The 19220-nt window shown below is 42.3% G+C and overlaps 1 protein-coding gene across 1 annotated transcript in view; it reads left to right on the top strand.

Annotated features, from left to right (window-relative positions):
* The first annotated feature begins 10215 nt into the window (after nt 1-10215).
* The window catches only part of LOC124775436 (sodium-dependent nutrient amino acid transporter 1-like), an 84848-nt gene continuing 75843 nt past the window's right edge, over nt 10216-19220 (top strand). Inside the window, exons 1-2 of the mRNA XM_047250269.1 lie at nt 10216-10221; nt 11951-12037. Coding sequence (XP_047106225.1) covers nt 10216-10221; nt 11951-12037 — 93 coding nt within the window. The remainder of the gene's footprint in view (nt 10222-11950; nt 12038-19220) is intronic.

Below are 19220 nucleotides of genomic sequence, written 5' to 3'. Positions count from 1 at the left end.
TCCGTGAAAGCACTTCTTTCCGAAGAAAGCATCAAATTATTTAATTAGAACTGAACGCTCCCGTCGGAATTGACCTCGAGCCGGTATTCATTAATAGCTCACACTTGAGCATACGTTGTTTGTGGAAATAACACGTACCTTTTTGAAATGAACGAAGTTTTATTGACCTTATTGTCAATGAAATTTTTCTCGCATATGAATTAGCGATTCTCTGTCATATATACAGATGTATATACAAATTCTATACATGCCCATGTTAGGCAAAATTTTCTGCTTCACTCATGCAGCACTGTCACCGTCAGAGGGCGGTACAGGACCACAAGTCCCACCGCCACAACCCCAAAGTGAATTGCAGTGTTACTGCCTCACCTAAACACAGTTAGACCGGTGATGCTGTATTGTAACATATCACAATTTAAAAAAAAAAAATTCCGTCCGAATTCTGCAATGACGTCGAATAGGACCAGATAGTGAAGAAAACACTCCTCCTCTCTCATGAAATCAGGTCTTACGAATATGGAAAGTGTAAGAATAATTATCTGAGCGCACTACGCCTGAGAGTAATAAAGAATATCGTTGTCTCTCTTTCTCGTACTATCACTACGCCTGAGAGTAATAAAGAATATTGTTGTCTCTCTTTCTCGTTCTATCACATTAATGTATAGCAATCTTACTACATGATACATCATACGTAGAACCTCTCCCAATGCGTGCCACACGCCCTAAGTCGATCGAACAGGCAGGCCAGTCCATTTGCCCATTATCCTCTCATTCCAAAAGCTCTCCCACCTGCGAAGTTCGATGAAGCCGCGCATTGTCATCCATAAAAATGAAGTCACGGCCGTGTGCACTCCTGAAAAGACGCACAAGGGAATCAGACCTTAACACCTGTACCTCCAACAGGCAGGCCAGTCCATTTGCCCATTATCCTCTCATTCCAAAAGCTCTCCCACCTGCGAAGTTCGATGCAGCCGCGCATTGTCATCCATAAAAATGAAGTCACGGCCGTGTGCACTCCTGAAAAGACGCACAAGGGAATCAGACCTTAACACCTGTACCTCCAAAACGATGTTCCTGGGTGCATTACTTACCCTCACGGGGAGGCGAGATGTGGAAACATGTAATGCACCCAGTAATATTTTCGAATATCATCGTTTTGGTGGTCGTGGTACGGAAAGGTATAACATTGCATGGTCGCACTGACCTCCAAATCTTTGCCATGGTACACTCACTAGTCAACATTAGTGTGACACCGAACTCTTTTCAAGGGTACAGTCGGCCATGATTTACTTTTCATAGAAAACGATGAGCAGATGCAGTACCTCTTGGAACGAAAGGATATGCGGACAATAGACTGGACTGTCAGATCACCCGACGTAAATCTCATCGAGCACGTGTGGGATGCGATTGGGAGATGTAATGCAGCACATCCATACCGACCAGAGACCATCCAGCAGCTGTCAATGATGATGATCTTTGGTTTGTGGGGCGCTCACAAATTCCCAACCTTTGCCCAGTCCAATCTCGCCACTTTCATGAATGATGAGGACAACACTAACACCCAGTCATCTCGAGGCAAGTGAAAATCCCTGACTCCGCCGGGAATCGAAACCGGGACCCCGGGCTCGGGAAGCCAGAACGCGACCGCGAGACCACGAGCTGCGGACAGCAGTTGTCAACTGTGTTGGTGGAGGAGTGCAACGCCCTACCACAACAACTCCTCGCCAAGCATGTGGCCAGAGTGTGGGCACGTTGCATATCATGCGTCCCACCTTCAGCACTGTACTACAGCAGTTCTTCGTATGTGTTCCAAGTTTCATCGAGCCATGTTACCTGGTAGCGACACTTCATACGAAGGTTACTTTCGTCCATACGTTTTGTACACTGGTGTACTTGACTTCTTAGTCCAGTAAAAAGCTTCCGTAATTTGTGCAGTAAATTACCAGTATGGCACATGGGCATTGCACTTATCTGATTATATGTTTCACACACAGTGTACAGTTCTTCAGTTTATTACCTCGAAATATGTATTGAAGACCATCAAGGCCAAAATGAACTGTAGCGTCAATTTTCGAAACGTTATGCGTGCAGAAATAATTTAATTCACCAACAGTAGACACCCCACCACAAAAGGAAGGATGAAAAACACCTTGAAAACATGAAAAAAAGTGTTTAAATACCTAGTCGACTATTTCTTGTAGCATATACATTCACAAGTTTTCGAGATCACAAGAAAAAGACAAGTCAACCTTTCGCTGTAGATAATACCAGACGACCACAAAAACAATTACTACAAGTCTCTTCAGAGTATAACATGCCGTAGGAATCAATTTTTCAATGAACAGAGTGCAACAGTGCCGAAATATGTTTGGGTTTTCGAAAAATAACAGGGGCGCGACACTTAGGTAGATTTTTCAAGACCACGAAAACTGAGCAACATTAACAGAGATGACGGAGTTTAGGTGTATGAGCGAGAGGTGACGTTCGGTAAGAATTTAATTGAAGCGATGGTGTGAGATCGCGATGGAGGAAGCCAAAGACCTCACGATACATACGAACCTCGGTGAAAATTTTAGTTTCATCAATGTATCGATTGCCGAATCTTTCGATATAGAAATCTATAAAAACAAACAATCCACAAATCTCACAATTCTCTTTAGCATAGAAAGAATGTTATAACTTGTTTTGTATGTCTTCCTATTGCTTTCAACGCGGCAATTCCTCATTTCGTCGCCAAAGAAACTCACGTTTATTAAAAAGAAATACGAAGTTAATTGATGAGGAACGTTCAGAAGTGAGTACATGCTATGCCTGAGGAGTCAGATGACAACTGGTGCCTGGCGACAGACAACACTGGACTCTGCGTAGGCAGCGATGCTTGTGACGTCACAGCTACAGTGCCGTTAGCAGTCACCGCGACTTTAAGCGGATTAGTGGAGTCGGCTCCACAAAGGTCCATCAGCCCGAGATAACCCAGCCGGGATTAAGGCGGGTAGGCGTCTAGCTTATCACTGCCGCTGAAAACATCGCCTCTTGATGGGCCGCAAAGGTATGTCAAATGACGATGGCACGCGTCGGATCTGAATCTTCCAACAAGAAACTGCACTTCCTATTACACCATGCCAGATATATTGTGTAATAGGTAAGCGTTAATAGGCTCTGTCTCCGATCCCAAAAGCGTTTTCTTGACTAAAAATTGTCATGTCTCTGGCAGTATGATAACTTACAAGAAAACTATGCGAATGTGCGGTCACAACAGAAAAGTATAATGAGAACGATTTAGTAAGTAGTATCAGTAGCTGTCATTGACTTCCCTCGTACAGAAGAGATTATGGCGAGCAACTGCAGTGGATTTGAATAAATGAGCTCTTCTATGCAACTGCATAAAATGGACACCGTTGAAAACATAAATCACTACAAACATACCTGAAACTTGCACAACGAGCAATAAATGAATAAGAAATCCCGACAGTAATATAAAATATTCATTGCAGAAAGATCCGTGGTGATTTTCTTGAGTGAGAGAAGGCGAGAAAATTTGACCTGTTTACTGTTTAGAGAATCAGCGTGGTTTCACCTTAGATGATTTACACGAACCACTAGAATCTAAACCAGAACAGACATAGGTGTGCATTCCGCTCTTTTCCGGTCTAAGGTCTTTATGACAGCAAAAGGATGTGGTACACTCCTGTAAAGCAATCTGTTTCACTTGTCATAACCACTGGGTCGTGCACGTGTCCTTGAAAGTGGCTATACTTCCAAGCACGATTACAGCAATTGCGACCATATAGCTTGTAGTCAAGACAGTAACAAACGTTCAGAGGTTGTCAATGTCCAGCTGTTAGTATGAGTTTCAATATTCGAAATTTGCAGCGCATGACATCTAGTTCTGCAGGATACAGTTCTTTGCGCAGATACTAAGTCACGGTTCAAAAAGTTACTTTTTCCAAGGCGCCAGTAAAAGTGTTCTCACCGTACCGAAGACTTTCTAAGCTCATTTTGCTGCTCTTTCTTCGTGTGAAGTACATATTTCGTAGTGGTCTGGGAGCTCTCAAAGCGAAAAAAAAAAGAAAAAACAGAGGTCAGAGTACACATCACTGAAAACGTCTCCAAACAATTCAGACTAATAACTGGGATAATTAAATATGAGTGTTTGGCAACACTGATGTCTTGGTAACTCTCATCGATCTTCAATTCTTCAATTCACTGAGTGAGATGGGGCAGTGGTTAAGACTACCGACTTCCATTGAGAAGGAGCGATGTTTGGATCTTGTTGTCCATATTTATGTTTTCTGCGATTTGCCTGAATCAGTTCCGACCGCCAAACCAGTTCCAATTGAACTTGAGGTATATCTCTTAGAAGCTAAACATTGACAGGCCACTTAATCATCTTACATTCTGGTTCCACAATGCGTTGCCGTTATCACAGAATTTAGCTTATGAGGCGGATGACGTCTGTGATTTAGACTGCCGTAAACATCATTTAATCGTCGCTAACTCGAAGATACGGAGATTTCAAGTCACTGGATTAGTAACATAGAGCACGTAACGAATAGCAGAATGCTTTTCTTAGGTGCTGACTAAATATTTGTTTTATTTTATGAATTTCATACATGTTGTTTTGTTGTTGTGGTCTTCAGTCCTGAGACTGGTTTGATGCAGCTCTCCATGCTACTCTATCCTGTGCAAGCTTTTTCATCTCCCAGTACCTACTGCAACCTACATGCTTATGAATCTGCTTAGTGTATTCATCTCTTGGTCTCCCTCTACGATTTTTACCCTCCACGCTGCCCTCCAATACTAAATTGGTGATCCCTTGATGCCTCAGAACATGTCCTACCAACCGATCCCTTCTTCTGGTCAAGTTGTGCCACAAACTTCTCTTCTCCTCAATCCTATTCAATACTTCCTCATTAGTTACGTGATCTACCCATCTAATCTTCAGCATTCTTCTGTAGCACCACATTTCGAAAGCTTCTATTCTCTTCTTGTCCAAACTATTTATCGTCCATGTTTCACTTCCATACATGGCTACACTCCATGCGAATACTTTCAGAAATGACTTCCTGACACTTAAATCAATACTGGATGTTAACAAATTTCTCTTCTTCAGAAACGCTTTCCTTGCCATTGCCAGCCTACATTTTATATCCTCTCTACTTCGACCATCATCAGTTATGCAATCCAATGACTGAAACCTACGCTTAGAGGCACTAGCGTTACTGTCACATTGCTTGTACATGTTTGATTCTGGCACTGTTTGTGAAAAGCAGCACTGTGAGCATCAGATGGGCTGCAACACAGCATTCTTCTTTGTATGGGCTGTTAAATTCCATTGAAAAAAGTACATTAATCCATTTAAAAACATGATAATGTCTTCTGTAGATCATAGGATAAAAAGTTCGCAAGTCTGAATTATATAGTAAAACATTATTTTGCCAAACACAGTGATTTCGGCATCTTAAATTGCCGATCAAGTAAACGCGTTTCGTCTAGTGGGTAGTAAGAGTACTACAGCATTTTCATCAGAAGCCATACTTATGTGTCTTATTTTAAGCTGCAAAAAACCACGTATTGTGCTTAATTACCGAGGAGTCATAAATGTAAATGCATAATGGAGCCGATATTTTGCAGAAATGTATTTTATTTTGGATGCATTGATTTCTTACCAGTAGTACATAACATTCGCAAACTTTGTTTCGCTTTTTAAAATTAACATCTATACGGATGAATTGAAAAACCAAAGGAATAGTTAGTTTTTCGATCACCTTAAATGATATTGCTTATGATCTCAAGATATTCTCCACGTTTCAAAAACAAATTGACTAGAATTTTCACGCATAATATTGCATTCTCGAACGGCTGAATACACTAAAACGGTAATCACGCAACCAACCCTTACATATTCCTCCATCAAGCCTGAAATGTAAAAATGCTTTACCGTGAGAATCCTGTAACATATTGAATAGCTCATACATACGAGTGGACACAAATTTGATTGAGACGATTGCAAATCGTAGGCTGGTATCAGACCTACAGTTACTGTGATTTAGCACAAGAACAGTAAATCCGGGAACTCTACAGAGAGTCAGCACTGTCCTTGTAATAGATTTTGTCCAACTAAGTATTCTATGAAGATGAAGCCTGCCCCTAATGTGGACTCTTTCGCGCTGTGTGCGCCTACTTTCAGTGGGTTAGGAAAGACATTGCATATCTGCAGCCTGTCGAATCGTACGTTGGATTATATGTCGAGCAAGTCATTAGCTTAATTAATTTGGGCACATAAATACACACACACACACACACACACACACACACACACACACACTCAGACACATACACGTACTAGACCTAGAAATATTTATTTGAGTTAGTATAGTCCCAAGAACGAAACGAAGTAGGATCAATTCCAGTTTTCGACCACGATACCGGAACTGTTAATCTTCTTCAAAATATCCCCAGTTCCGACCGCCCTTCTACCGCTTTCGGATAGGGGTATTTCTTCCAATCGAACCGGGAATTCTACAGCGCCCCGCGGCATACTCACAAAACTGAAGTAAACAATAACAGATGAGAGCACAGTTCTCCTCGGTACACGTGAAACATAATGCGTAACCTCAGAAAGTGGCTCCGGTCCTACAAAAGAGTTACCAGTCAAATTATGACTAAGTTCCTAAACAAGACATGTGACTGTACATGCTGGCCGTTGTGGCCGAGCGGTTCTAGGCGCTTCAGTCTGGAACCGCGCGACCGCTACGGTCGCAGTTTCGAATCCTGCCTCGGGCATGGATGTGTGTGATGTCCTTAGGTTAGTTAGGTTTAAGTAGTTCTAAGTTCTATGGGACTGATGACCTCAGATGTTAAGTCCCATAGTGCTCAGAGCCATTTGAACCATTTGACTGTACAAAGAGCTCTAAATAAGGAGGAAGGAGGACATGTTTCAGAGGCAACAGTTCGAGATTTTCAGTTTTGATATATCCACAAAAAAGACCAGTCCACTGGCCCGTTGCCACCGAGGTCATGGACGAGACGCTAGCTGCGCTGGGGAAGGACGGGAAGGTAGTTGTCCGTGGTTGTTTCAAAGGAACAGTGACAGCATTAGCCTGAGTTGATGTAGTGCAAGCACGGAAAACCTAGTCAGGATGGCCCACGAGGATCTACATCTTGTAGAAGGAACAGAAAGCAGGATTCTTGTTTCGTGATCAAGGAATGCCAGAGTCTTTACGTATTCATTTACAATTGTGTGGTCGCTTCTTCCTATAGGTAATGTCAGGTAAGTTGTTTATGGTGCAAAGAGGTTTAAAGCTAAATGACTCCTTCATTTCTGTATCGTGTCAATAGCCTTGAAAAGCCAAAATATATCTAATGGCAGGTGGAAAAAAAATTAATGGATTTATCAGAGCCACGGCTGCACTACAACTGTTTCATTACATTCAGTGAATCTGTAATTTACTGAGACTTAGTTCCTTGTTTACGTACAAAAACCTTTCCAGTTCAGAGTATACACTGCCTGGCAAACAGTGTGAAGCACCCATAAGGAGAGGAGGAAAGAAAGTGAAATTCACAGGATAGTGGGTACATGATGCTATTTAAGTGATTACAAAATAGAGTCACATTTACAAAGAATTTGACTATATAAGCTCACTTATCAGTATGACACTGCACCCACCATGGTCTGGATGGATGCACTGATTCGGATGGGAAAGCGTGTCACGAGGCAGTTGAATCGTCTCCTGACCCACAAATGTTGTAACTGGACGCTGATGTCCTGGTTACTGGCCCGGGGACGGTGTTGACGTCCGGTCTGGTTCAACACGTGTTCTATCGCTGACAGATCTGGTGGTCTTGCTGGCCGCAGGAGTACCTCAGCATCACGCACACAGTTCGTAGAGGTATGTGTCAAGTCTGGACGAGCGATGTCCAGCGGAAAAATTGTACGATGATGCACGGTGCTGTCCCATGAGAGGTAACACATGAGGATGGGGAATTTTGTTACGTACCACGGTGCTGCCAGAGTTCGCTAAATCACACCAACCGTGACGCCATACCCGATGGCTCCCCATGGCGTGAATCCAGGAGTAAAATTTTTGTACTTCGCAACAACATTGGCAAAATGTGGCCTCTCCCTACGTCATCGCCATACTCACCGACTATGATGACCCAGAACAGCGTTTCATCGCCGGACACATTGTGACACCATTCATTAGATGTCAATCTTCCCACTCACGGAACCACTGCATACGCAGCCGTTTGTGTTGTGGTGTTAACGGCAGCTGCTATTTTCGGACCAATGATGCGAGATGACACCGAATGTTGCAAGAAGTCCATTACTTATTTTCAGGTTCAAATGGTTCAAATGGCTCTGAGCACTATGGGACTTAACATCTATGGTCATCAGTCCCCTAGAACTTAGAACTACTTAAACCTAACGAACCTAAGGACATCACACACATCCATGCCCGAGGCAGGATTCGAACCTGCGACCGTAGCAGTCACGCGGCTCCGGACTGAGCGCCTAGAACCGTTCGGTCACAGTGGCCGGCGCTTCATTTGTTTTGTCAGGCAGTGTAATTGGAATATCTGTGCAAATTCGGTACACAATAGTCTTTCCGTGGCAACAAAATAATATACGCTGTGTGCAGCTCTGCCATAATGAAGAGAGAGATGGAAAATAGCACGAAAAAATAGCGTTCGAAATGCGTATCACATCTGCGATTAGATTAGCTCGTACGCTATAGTAGATGATAGTAAGTCCCCTGATAACAGAATTTTGTCATCAGAAATTGTACTTGCACTTCCCTCCCCTTTCGTGTACTTCACGTTTCTGAAATATTCCGAGCACACTTCTCTGTCACATCGCACTTCTGTTGTCTAGGGCAAGGGATATCGCAGTTGGGATAGAATCGTGGTCATATTCCTTATACCAGTCACCAACAAATACCTTCGCCACCTTTGGATGAAATTTCTGCTCAGTGCTTAGAACTGTTGCCACAGGCTACGGACAACATAAGAACGAACGATGTGTGTTCTGGACAGGCTTGTTAAGCGTGATTTGCTTCCATCTGGTAATGGCCCCTGATCACAGTTTATCTGGTAAATTAGTTTGCTTTCTGTTCATTAACTTTATACTTTACCTGCACAGGAAAGAATATGGAACGTTCTTAAGCGATCTGTACGGTTATGACACTTCGTTCTGCATGGGAAAGACGGGGAGGAACAAAAGTAGTGATAATAACTACAGGTTTCCTTATTAAAGATAAATGGCAGGTTTGACTGAAAATTTCACAATTTGCTTATAAGAAATGAACTTTGTAATATGTATTGTATGAGTCCAATACAGTTCTTCTACTTAGCGCTTTCGAGTAACTTCTACGATGGCAATTGTATTAAAAGCGATAAGAACTTGTTTCCGTACTTGGCAGTTACGTATATTTTCTTTTATAACGTGCAGACTTCTTTCCCATAAATACGTTTACAAAGACTATTTGCTTCCTCTCCCCTACTCTCCCTGCTCATTCCCTTTCCCCCTCCACAGTCGCTATAGACCAACCAAATCTTTTCTGCCTGACAGAACGCTTCGGTGTAGGCAGCAGACAGACCCATTTCAGTTCACTGCCTCATCATGAGTTGTTGCGTCTGGACGAATTCTAATGTACTATTTAACATTACAGGGGTGATAACTGGTTGAAGCCCTCGTGGATGCATGGGGAAATTCGTCCAAGACACTGTCTATAGTGCATATCATATTCCGTCTGTAACACTCGTTCCGTATGCATGAAAGTTATCTTGGAAAATACGGTTCCTTTTATTTAAACTGTTTTCATTGGTCCCTGGCGAATAAGAGTAAGAGTACGAAATTTTCGCACGCTACGAAAATGCTACAATACTTGCATAAAGAAAGATATGGGAGTTAATCGCTAGAAGTAACGAAGCCGATGGAAACGCAAGCACTGAATTGTTAATATAACTTTTTTGTTTCTCCTTCAGGCAAAACGTCTCTGGATCACATGACTACGACAACAGCTTAGCAGTGAAGGTCTAAAGAACCCCTCGGCTTGCGAGATAAACGCTGATAAGGAACTGTGATGTGCGGTATATAAACTTGCCTTGCATTGGCTCGTATTTCTGAAGTACTGCCAAGCTACGGGTGAACGGGAAATCGATGTGTCTGCCGCGCTGCACCCTCAAAGAAACCAACTTCCCACAACGGCGACCATGGAGGTAAATGCACCAGTGAAGTACAACTGTAGCTTGAATTATTTATGCGTCAAAACTGCAACGAGACATGATCAAACTATCCAAAGAATGTAGCCGTCTTATGACTTACCATCCCAACGTCTGTTACTGTGATTCCAATTAAACTCTACCCGAATGCATGCTACACTAATTGTGGAAATAGCGATGGACAGATTAATGTACATTAGTGTCATATCCCGTAAATTACTGCCGGCCGAAGTGGCCGTGCGGTTAAAGGCGCTGCAGTCTGGAACCGCAAGACCGCTACGGTCGCAGGTTCGAATCCTGCTTCGGGCATGGATGTTTGTGATGTCCTTAGGTTAGTTAGGTTTGACTAGTTATAAGTTCTAGGGGACTAATGACCTCAGCAGTTGAGTCCCATAGTGCTCAGAGCCATTTGAACCAATTTGAACTGTAAATTACTATGTGCCTTCTCATTGCAAGCCTGTTGTTATAAACACTCTACTGGTGCACTGCCTTTGCTTTGCTCTCTATAACTGAACTGAGTAAATTTCTGTAAGTTCCATACGAGAATCCTGACGTGTAATGATCTGACCAGTTGGACTCATGTCCCCCATTGGCTGTTTTTAAACAAGTCAAATATAACTTACTTGACGCTACTACCTGATCCAGTTACGTTCTTTAGGAAATATAACAGAAGTCAGTGTTCTACTCTTCAACGCATGTTTTGAGCATAGATGACCTTGCATCATACATATAGCATTACACCAGTTGACTTAAAATGTCCTTAATTTACACAGCTATGATGGATATTTAATCAGTTATTGGTTCGGCTGCTCTCACTTTGAAAGCAACGTTTAACATGTTCTAGCCTTATACAGGCGTTGCACTGCTCAAACTCAAACTACCACTGTTGTACTGCATCTACACACATACTGTGAAAACCATCGTTAAGTACGGGTCAGGGGTTGCTTTGCGTTGTGCCGCGTGTTGAGACTTTTTCCAGTTCCATTCGTGTATCAAGCGTCGGAAGAATGAGTGCTTGAACACATCTGTGCGCGCCGTAGGTGGTTTAATCTTGTCTTAGAGCTTTCCACAGTAGCGTTACGAAGGGCGTTGTTAAATATTCCTAGATTTCTCCGTACTGTTACTTGAAACTTTGTCATTTTTTGGTATAACTTCAGTTTTTGTGTTGGTTTTTATGGCTTGGCATTTACTTGACGTAGGGCTCTAAATAGACGTCCACCAACCAAAATGGTGCTAGATCGATGTACAGTATATGTATCTCAGTATTCAGTGTCTACAGGCCGTAACCTACAAAGACTTATATTCAGCTCAGATTTATCACTTTGACGTCCAACTTTTCTTATACGGCGAAATTGTCCACGTTACGGATGGCTGTTGTATGTTTTATAACTGACAGTAAATACTTTGCGGAATAATCGGACATTTGAATAAAAATACCCCAACAGCGACTATGGGACATGATTTGTTGTGTTCTTTCATCCCGTATAAGATTTTCTATTTCTGCTCAGTATTGTGAAACGGCGGCTACGCTTAACATATCTTTAGAACTAAAATATTTATTGCCGAAGAATGTGTAGCAAGCCACGGCGGTCCAACCATGCACAGCTCAGTGCATCATAACAATAACACAAAAAATAATTATCATGTGCAGAATCCAACGATGAAGTTGTCATTTAACTGTTTTCGTTCTGAGTATATATTATACCAACGTTCTTACTGTTCACAGGGTCAGGGAAAGGATAATCATGCCTATGAAGGTAGTGAATTAGATCTGACAAGTCGAAATCAGCACAATGCAGAGGGAACAAATGAGGTAAGCCAAAAGTTTTGCAGTTCTTTTTAATTTTTTCAACTTTTTCTAGATGTGACCGTTATGCAAGTAAATGACGGCTTTTCTTTGTATGCCATACGCATTTGGCTTCATTTTTTTGTGAAGCATTTTCAGTGGTGATTTGTGATCTTATTAGTCCATGTGTGCCGTAATGGAGTTGCACTTATTTGGTCTGCGTGCCTCAGAACGTCTTGTTTTTGGTGTTTATCGAACAAATTTCAGCTAAACACAAAACTTTCACCGTTCACTGTGTGTCGGTTGTGTGTGTTTACTACTAATAGTGCTGCGAATTGTAGCTTTTTTTGTTGTTGGAAACACTAGCTACAGTAAACTCACACACCAAAATACTGTGAACAGTGAATGTGAGGTATTCAGTTGAGATGTGTTTAATAAACACCGGTAATTGGACATCCTGATGTATGTAGCCTAAGTACAACTCCAGGAGGGTGCATATGGATTAACAACATTACAAATCGTCTCTGAAGACGTGTGAAAAATGACAGGAGAAAAGCAGCGTTTCATTTAATAGCATAATGGACTACTAGTTCAAAACTATAGAAGCAGCTAAGGAATTACGGGACATAAAAAATGATCTGTTGGGTAAATTGAGACCAGATGTACTCGAAAAATACAATTACGTTACCACCATTGATTTCTCGTGTAGGAATCACGAGAATAAGAGGAGATTAGTGAGTGTACACAGGCATACAGTGATTTCCCGTCGCTCAGTGCACGAATGAAATAGGACAGAAAATAATATTGGTACGACGGTATAGTGGCTTGCGGAGTCTGTATGTATATTTAGAGTGAGATGACGAGGCTCATGGGTAGCAGAACATTAAATGGTCGGTTAGAAGGAGAAAAGGAGTGGGAAGGTAGGAGGCTTGAGAAAACTTGAGCTCATTGGACATATGGCTAAGGAGATAGGCAGATTAGCGAAGACGTCAAAAGTGGAAATGAGATATGCGTTTAAACAAATGAAAGCTTTATTTGATACATATAACGTAGAAGCTAAAATAAAAAAAAGTGGAGTCGGTATGAGAAATAAGGTTTAGGAAGTGGCTCCACTGCATAGGAAAAATCGTTTGGAGAATTTTTGTAACAAAGCGAATTAGATAGTTTTCTTTCGGTTCACGGCAGTCAATATTCTTCTCCGTCCTTAAACTAAAACACGGGATACCAGAACATATTTGAACGTTTCCATCTATCGACGAGCTATTCTCAGATCAGTAACATTTATGACGGACGGGACGTTTGTGCTCGGGTAGTTATGTGTTTTTCCAGAACTCGTAGTACGTCTGTAACGCTTGTGCTTAGGATTAGAACTATTGACAACAGAAAAAATGGTCCATCGGCATAAAATGGTGTTGTTTAGCAACAAGCAGTTTGCTACTAAATGAAAGACAGTGTACTAGTAAATGCACCGTCAGCTGTGGCGAGGAGAAACCGCCAATTATACGAAACTAATAAATGTATATGTGTAAGTAAATGTGATACTGGCAGACGTAATTAAAGTTTAACGTCCCGTCTGTATGGAGGTAAATGGAGATCCAGGCGTATTTTTGGACCGTGTTGAAATAAGGGATTTAAGGAAGGCACTGAAACACTGAACCTAGATTACTATATTGTAATTTAAATCACACAGAGAAACTACGACAAACCGAAATAATGGCTGAGAGAAGATACCATCTATAATACGAATTACATGTGATTAGCTGTGTTTGCAAGTCGAGGGAGGTCACTTCCATCACCTTTTATGAACCACATTTATTTCCCCATGAACAAGGTATGACGCATTCATTTCATTCCGTGATTTTTATGCGAAGCTTATAAGTGTAATTTAAGGAAATGTTTGTTTGTGGGGCCTCTTTCGAATGGGACATTTTGCATAATATAAGTTATCTGTATAACAGTGTAGCAAGACAATAGTAGCACTCTTTACATCAAGCTTCTTTCTGGTGGACTAGTTTAAAGAAAGGATAGTTTATGCAGATAACTACTAGCTGCTAGATTTAAAGATATCATTGCCTACGTCTAAATGCCTGAAGATTTATCTACACTGTTACGATCAGCTTAAAACAATTAATAAAACCCTTGAAACACTTCTGTCCATATCGTACGCCAATCAGATTCCTTTCAGAGTATGCTGATACAGCAGCTCCGTTCTACGCTCGTAGAAAGATCCGTGCCCAAAGACTGGAAAGTTACACAAGTCACATCAAGAAAGGAAGTATGAGTAATCCTCTAAATTACAGACCCTTATCAAAAATGGTTCAAATGGCTCTGAGCACTATGGGACTTAACTTCTGAGGTCATCAGTCCCCTAGAACTTAGAACTACTTAAACCTAACTAACCTAAGGATATCACACACATCCATGTCCGAGGCAGGATTCGAACCTGCAACCGTAGCAGTCGCGCGGTTCCAGACGGAAGCGCCTAGAACCGCTCGGCCACCCCGGCCGGCCGACCCATATCACTAACTTCAATCTGCAGTAGGATTTTGGAACATATACTATGGCAGAACATTATAAATCACCTCGAACAAACCGATATGTTGACAGATAGCCGACATGGATTCAGAAAATATCGTTCTTGTGAAACATAAGTAGCTCTTTATTCTCACGAAGTAATGAGTGTTACCGACAGGGGACGTCAAATTGATTCTATATTCTTAGATTTCCAGATGGCTTTTGACACTGTTCCTCACCATTGACTTCTAAGTAAATTACAGGATTATGGAGTATCGTCTCAGTTCTGTGAGTGGATTCGTAATTTCCTGTAGAAAGGCCACATTTCGTAATAACTGAAGAAAAGACATCGAGTAAAACAGGAGCTATGTCTGGTGTTCCCCAAGGAAGTATTATAGGCCCTCTTTTGTTTTAGATCTACGTAAACGATTTAGGAGACAATCTGAGCAGCCCTCTTAGACACGACAATTGTCGTTAAACATCCACTGCCAGCGATTGCGGTAATACACTATATGATAAAGTATCCGGACACCCCCAAAAATATACGTTTTTCGTATTAGGTGCATGTGCTGCCGCCTACCGTCAGGTACTTCATATCAGAGACATCAGTAGTCATTAGACATCATGAGAGAGCAGAACGGTGCGCTCCGCGGAACTCAAGGACTTCGAACGTGGTCAGATGATTGGTTGTCACTTGTGTGATACGTCTGTATCCGAGATTTCCAACTTCTAAACATCCATAGGTGCACTGTTTCCAATGTGGTAGTGAAGTGGAAACTTGAAGGGACATGTACAGCACAAAAGCGTACAGGCCGACTACGTCTGTTGACTGACAGAGACCGCCGACTGTTGAAGAGGGTCGTAATGTGTAATAGGCAGACATCTATCCATACCATCACACAGGAATTCCAAACTGCCTCGGGATCCACTACAGTTACTATGACAGTTAGGCGGGAGGTGAGAAAACTTCGATTTCATAGTCGAGCGGCTGCTCATAAGCCACACATCCCGCCGTTAAATGCCAAACGACACTCCGCTTGGTGTAAGGAGCGTAAACATTGGACGATTGTTGTGTGGAGTGACGAATCACGGTACGCAATGTGGCGAACCGATGGTAGAATGTGAGTATGGCGAATGCCCAGTGAACGTCATCTGCCAGCGTGTGTGGTGCCAACAGTAAAATTCAGAGGCGCTGGTGTTATGGTGTGGTTGTGTTTTTCATGGAGGGGCCTTGCACTCCTTGTTGTTTTGCGTGGCACTATCACAGCACAGGACTACATTAATGTTTTAAGCACCTTCTTACTTCCTACTGTTGAAGAGCAATTCGGGGATGGCGATTGCATCTCTCAACACGATGGAGCACCTGTTCATAATGCACGGTCTCTGGTGGAGTGGATACAGGACAATAACAAACCCTGGGCCTGCACAGTTTCCTGACCTAAATCCTATAGAATACCTTTGGGGTGTTTTGCATCGCCGACTTCGTGCCATGCCTCACCGACCGACATCGATAGCTCTCCTCAGCGCATTACTCCGTGAAGAATGGGCTGCCATTCCCCAAGAAACCTTCCAGCTTCTGATTGGACGTATATCTGCGAGAGTGGAAGCTGTCATCAACGCTAAGGATAGGCCAACATCATATTGAATTCCAGCATTACCGATGGAGGGTGCTACGAACTTGTAAGTCATTTTTAGCCAGGTATCCGGATACTTTTGATCACATAGTGTAAGTGCAGCTTCTTGCCGTCTGGCTTTGCAATGAGCTGCTTTCTGCCGACTGAGCTGTTGTAATTGAGGGACCGGTGCTGCTTCATTTTACATAATCGCATAGACTATTATATACGGTCGGTTTTTGATTATTTTTCCTGTATATGGGATTCCGTTAGTTCACCAGGTATTGATACTCATGGTATCACGGGAGCGATCTACGTTGTTTAATGCTATTTTATAACTTACGTCCGCTGCAAAGCGAGTATGGACTTGTCATGCTGAACAATGTTGTACTGCTCCTTTGCTTACTCAACCGTAGCCACGGTGTTGTACGGAGTGTCTCTACGGGGAACTACATCTCAATTATTAAGTTTATTGAAGCTAATGAGCGGTTTGTAAATAAAATAGAAAATCAGTGGCTAACTTTGAGAGACGAAATAGAGAAGGCAGCACGGCAACAGTCATGTAAATAGATAAAGCTTCACAGAAATTCTTAGATAACATTCGAGATATAAAATTTAATTTAGGAAAGGAGAAAATGTAAAAATGTGGTAAGTGACGCAGGTAAATGAGAATATCACGTTGAAATAATTAGACTGATAGTAAGTGCGAACTGGCAAAACACAAACGGCTGGAAATCAAATGCAATGTGTATATCTATGAATGAATATAGGGAAGGTGGATTCTGCATGTAGTAAAATTTATGACAGTAAAGATGCAGTTGTGTGAAATTCAAGAGCTCAGATGGCAATCTGGTACTAAAGGACGACTGAAAAGTGGAAGGAATGTATAGAAAGGTTATGTAAAGGAAAGAAACTTGCATATGGATGAAAGTGAGTTCGGGTGAGCGATACTGCGAGAAGAATTTGACAGAGCACTGAAAGACCTAAGTATAAGCGTTTCAGCTGGAACAGATATACTCGCTGAGCAATCCTAGGGAAAATCAACCATGTTAAAACTAATTGACTTGGTGTATAGGTAGACAAAATACCCTTAGACTTAGAGATGAATGTAATAAACATCATACTAAAGAAGGCAAATGTTGACAGGTACGTATGAGTATTTCCGAACCCATAGGTTAATGAATTACGATTATAAAGTACTTGAAGGATGAAACGAGTGGTAGAAGCCTACTGGGGATGATCAGCTTAATTCTGGAGAAACGAAGGAACCTGCGAACCAATTACGACCTTATGTCTTATCTTAGATGATACGATAAAATAAGGTAAATCGTTATTAATAGCTTTTGTAAACACTTAATGTTTTTGACGCTGTTGAATGGCATACACTTGTCTAAATTCTTAAGCTATCAGGCAAACACACAGGGAGCGAAGGCTGTCTAAAACTTGTACAGAAGCCCGACTACGAAGAATTGTACATATATATTCTAAAGGATTATGCCTTGTCGATGCAACCACTCTCTTCTGTCATTGGCCTTTCGTTTCATTTCCATGTAATTGTCGCATCCTATCCTCTTCTAGGTGCCTCCCAAGTACTTCATCCTATCCCGTCTTCTTCCTTTCCTTCCGAGCACTTTCGCTTCAAGAATATTAAATGATGAAGGTGTTGTGTCAGATGACATATCCAGCGTACTTTATTTTTCTCTTTTCTATTTCCTTTAATAGCCTTCTGCTGGCTTCCCTCAAGACTTCTATGTTGGTTTTTCTTTACGTATTGCTCATTCTTGCCATCTTCCACCATAACCATATTTCAGTAGCTCCATGTCGGCTACTTCCCAATTCACCCAGACCACAAGTTCTACATACATAGAGGAGTGTGCTCCATGCAAGTGATTTTGCAAATGATAATCGGACTTCAGTATTCACATGTTTGCGAGTTAAAATGTTTTCCTTAGTCATAAATGCCTACTGCCAATATTATCCTTCTGTTCACTTCCATTAAGCATCTATTGTCCTCTGTGATTATGTTGCCAAGTTTACAAAACGGTTTCTCCTGCTTCGTTCTGACGTTGAGAAGGGTATGAGAAAGTGTTCTATCCTACTAAACTAATCTAAACTCCTTTTGAACAGGCCTTGGAAGACCCAGCGGCACCGACCGGTCGCCATGTCATCCTCAGCCCACAGGCGTCACTGAATGCGGATATGGAGGGACTTGTGGTCAGCACACCACTCCCCCGACCGTATGTGAGTTTACGAGACCGGAGCCGCTACTTCTCAGTCAAGTAGCTCCTCAGTGTGCCTCACAAGGGCTGAGTGCAAACCCGCTTGTCAATAGCGCTAGGCAAACCGCATGGTTACCCATCCAAGTGGTAGCCCAGCCCGACAGCGCTTAACTTCGGTGATCTGACGGGAACCGGTATTACCACTGCGGCAAGGCCGTTGGCATTCGACCCTACCCCTCCATGTTTTTCATTTTGTATGTACACTGAGGTGTCAAAAGTCATGCGATACTGACATGCTCCTTATACAGATGGTAGTAGTACCATTTAGGGTATAAAAGGGCAGTGCATGGGCAGAGCTGTCATTTGTACTCAGGTGATTTATTTGAAAATTTTTCCGACATGATTATGGTCGCACTACATGAATCAACAGACTCTGAACGCTGTATGGTAGTTGGATGTAGATGCATTGAACATTCCATTCCGGAAATCGTTAGGGAACGTAATATTCTGAGATCCAAGAATGTGCCTGGAGTGCCAACTCTCATCACGGACAACGTAGTGGCCGATGGCCTCCATGTAACGACCTAAAGCAGCGGTGTTTTCGTGGAGTTGTCAGTGCTATCAGACAAGCACGAAATAAGCGCAGAAATCAATGTGGGATGTACGACGAACGTATCCGTTAGCATAGTGCGGCGAAATCTGATGTTAATGGGGTATGGCAGCAGACGACCGACATGAGAATCGTTGCTAACAGCACATAACCCGTAGCCCCTCTCCTGGGCTCGTGACTACACTCCTGGAAATGGAAAAAAGAACACATTGACACCGGTGTGTCAGACCCACCATACTTGCTCCGGACACTGC

This window comes from Schistocerca piceifrons, chromosome 2, assembly GCF_021461385.2.
Source record: "Schistocerca piceifrons isolate TAMUIC-IGC-003096 chromosome 2, iqSchPice1.1, whole genome shotgun sequence".
NCBI lineage: Eukaryota > Metazoa > Arthropoda > Insecta > Orthoptera > Acrididae > Schistocerca > Schistocerca piceifrons.
This window is presented reverse-complemented; position numbering and strand designations above follow the sequence as displayed.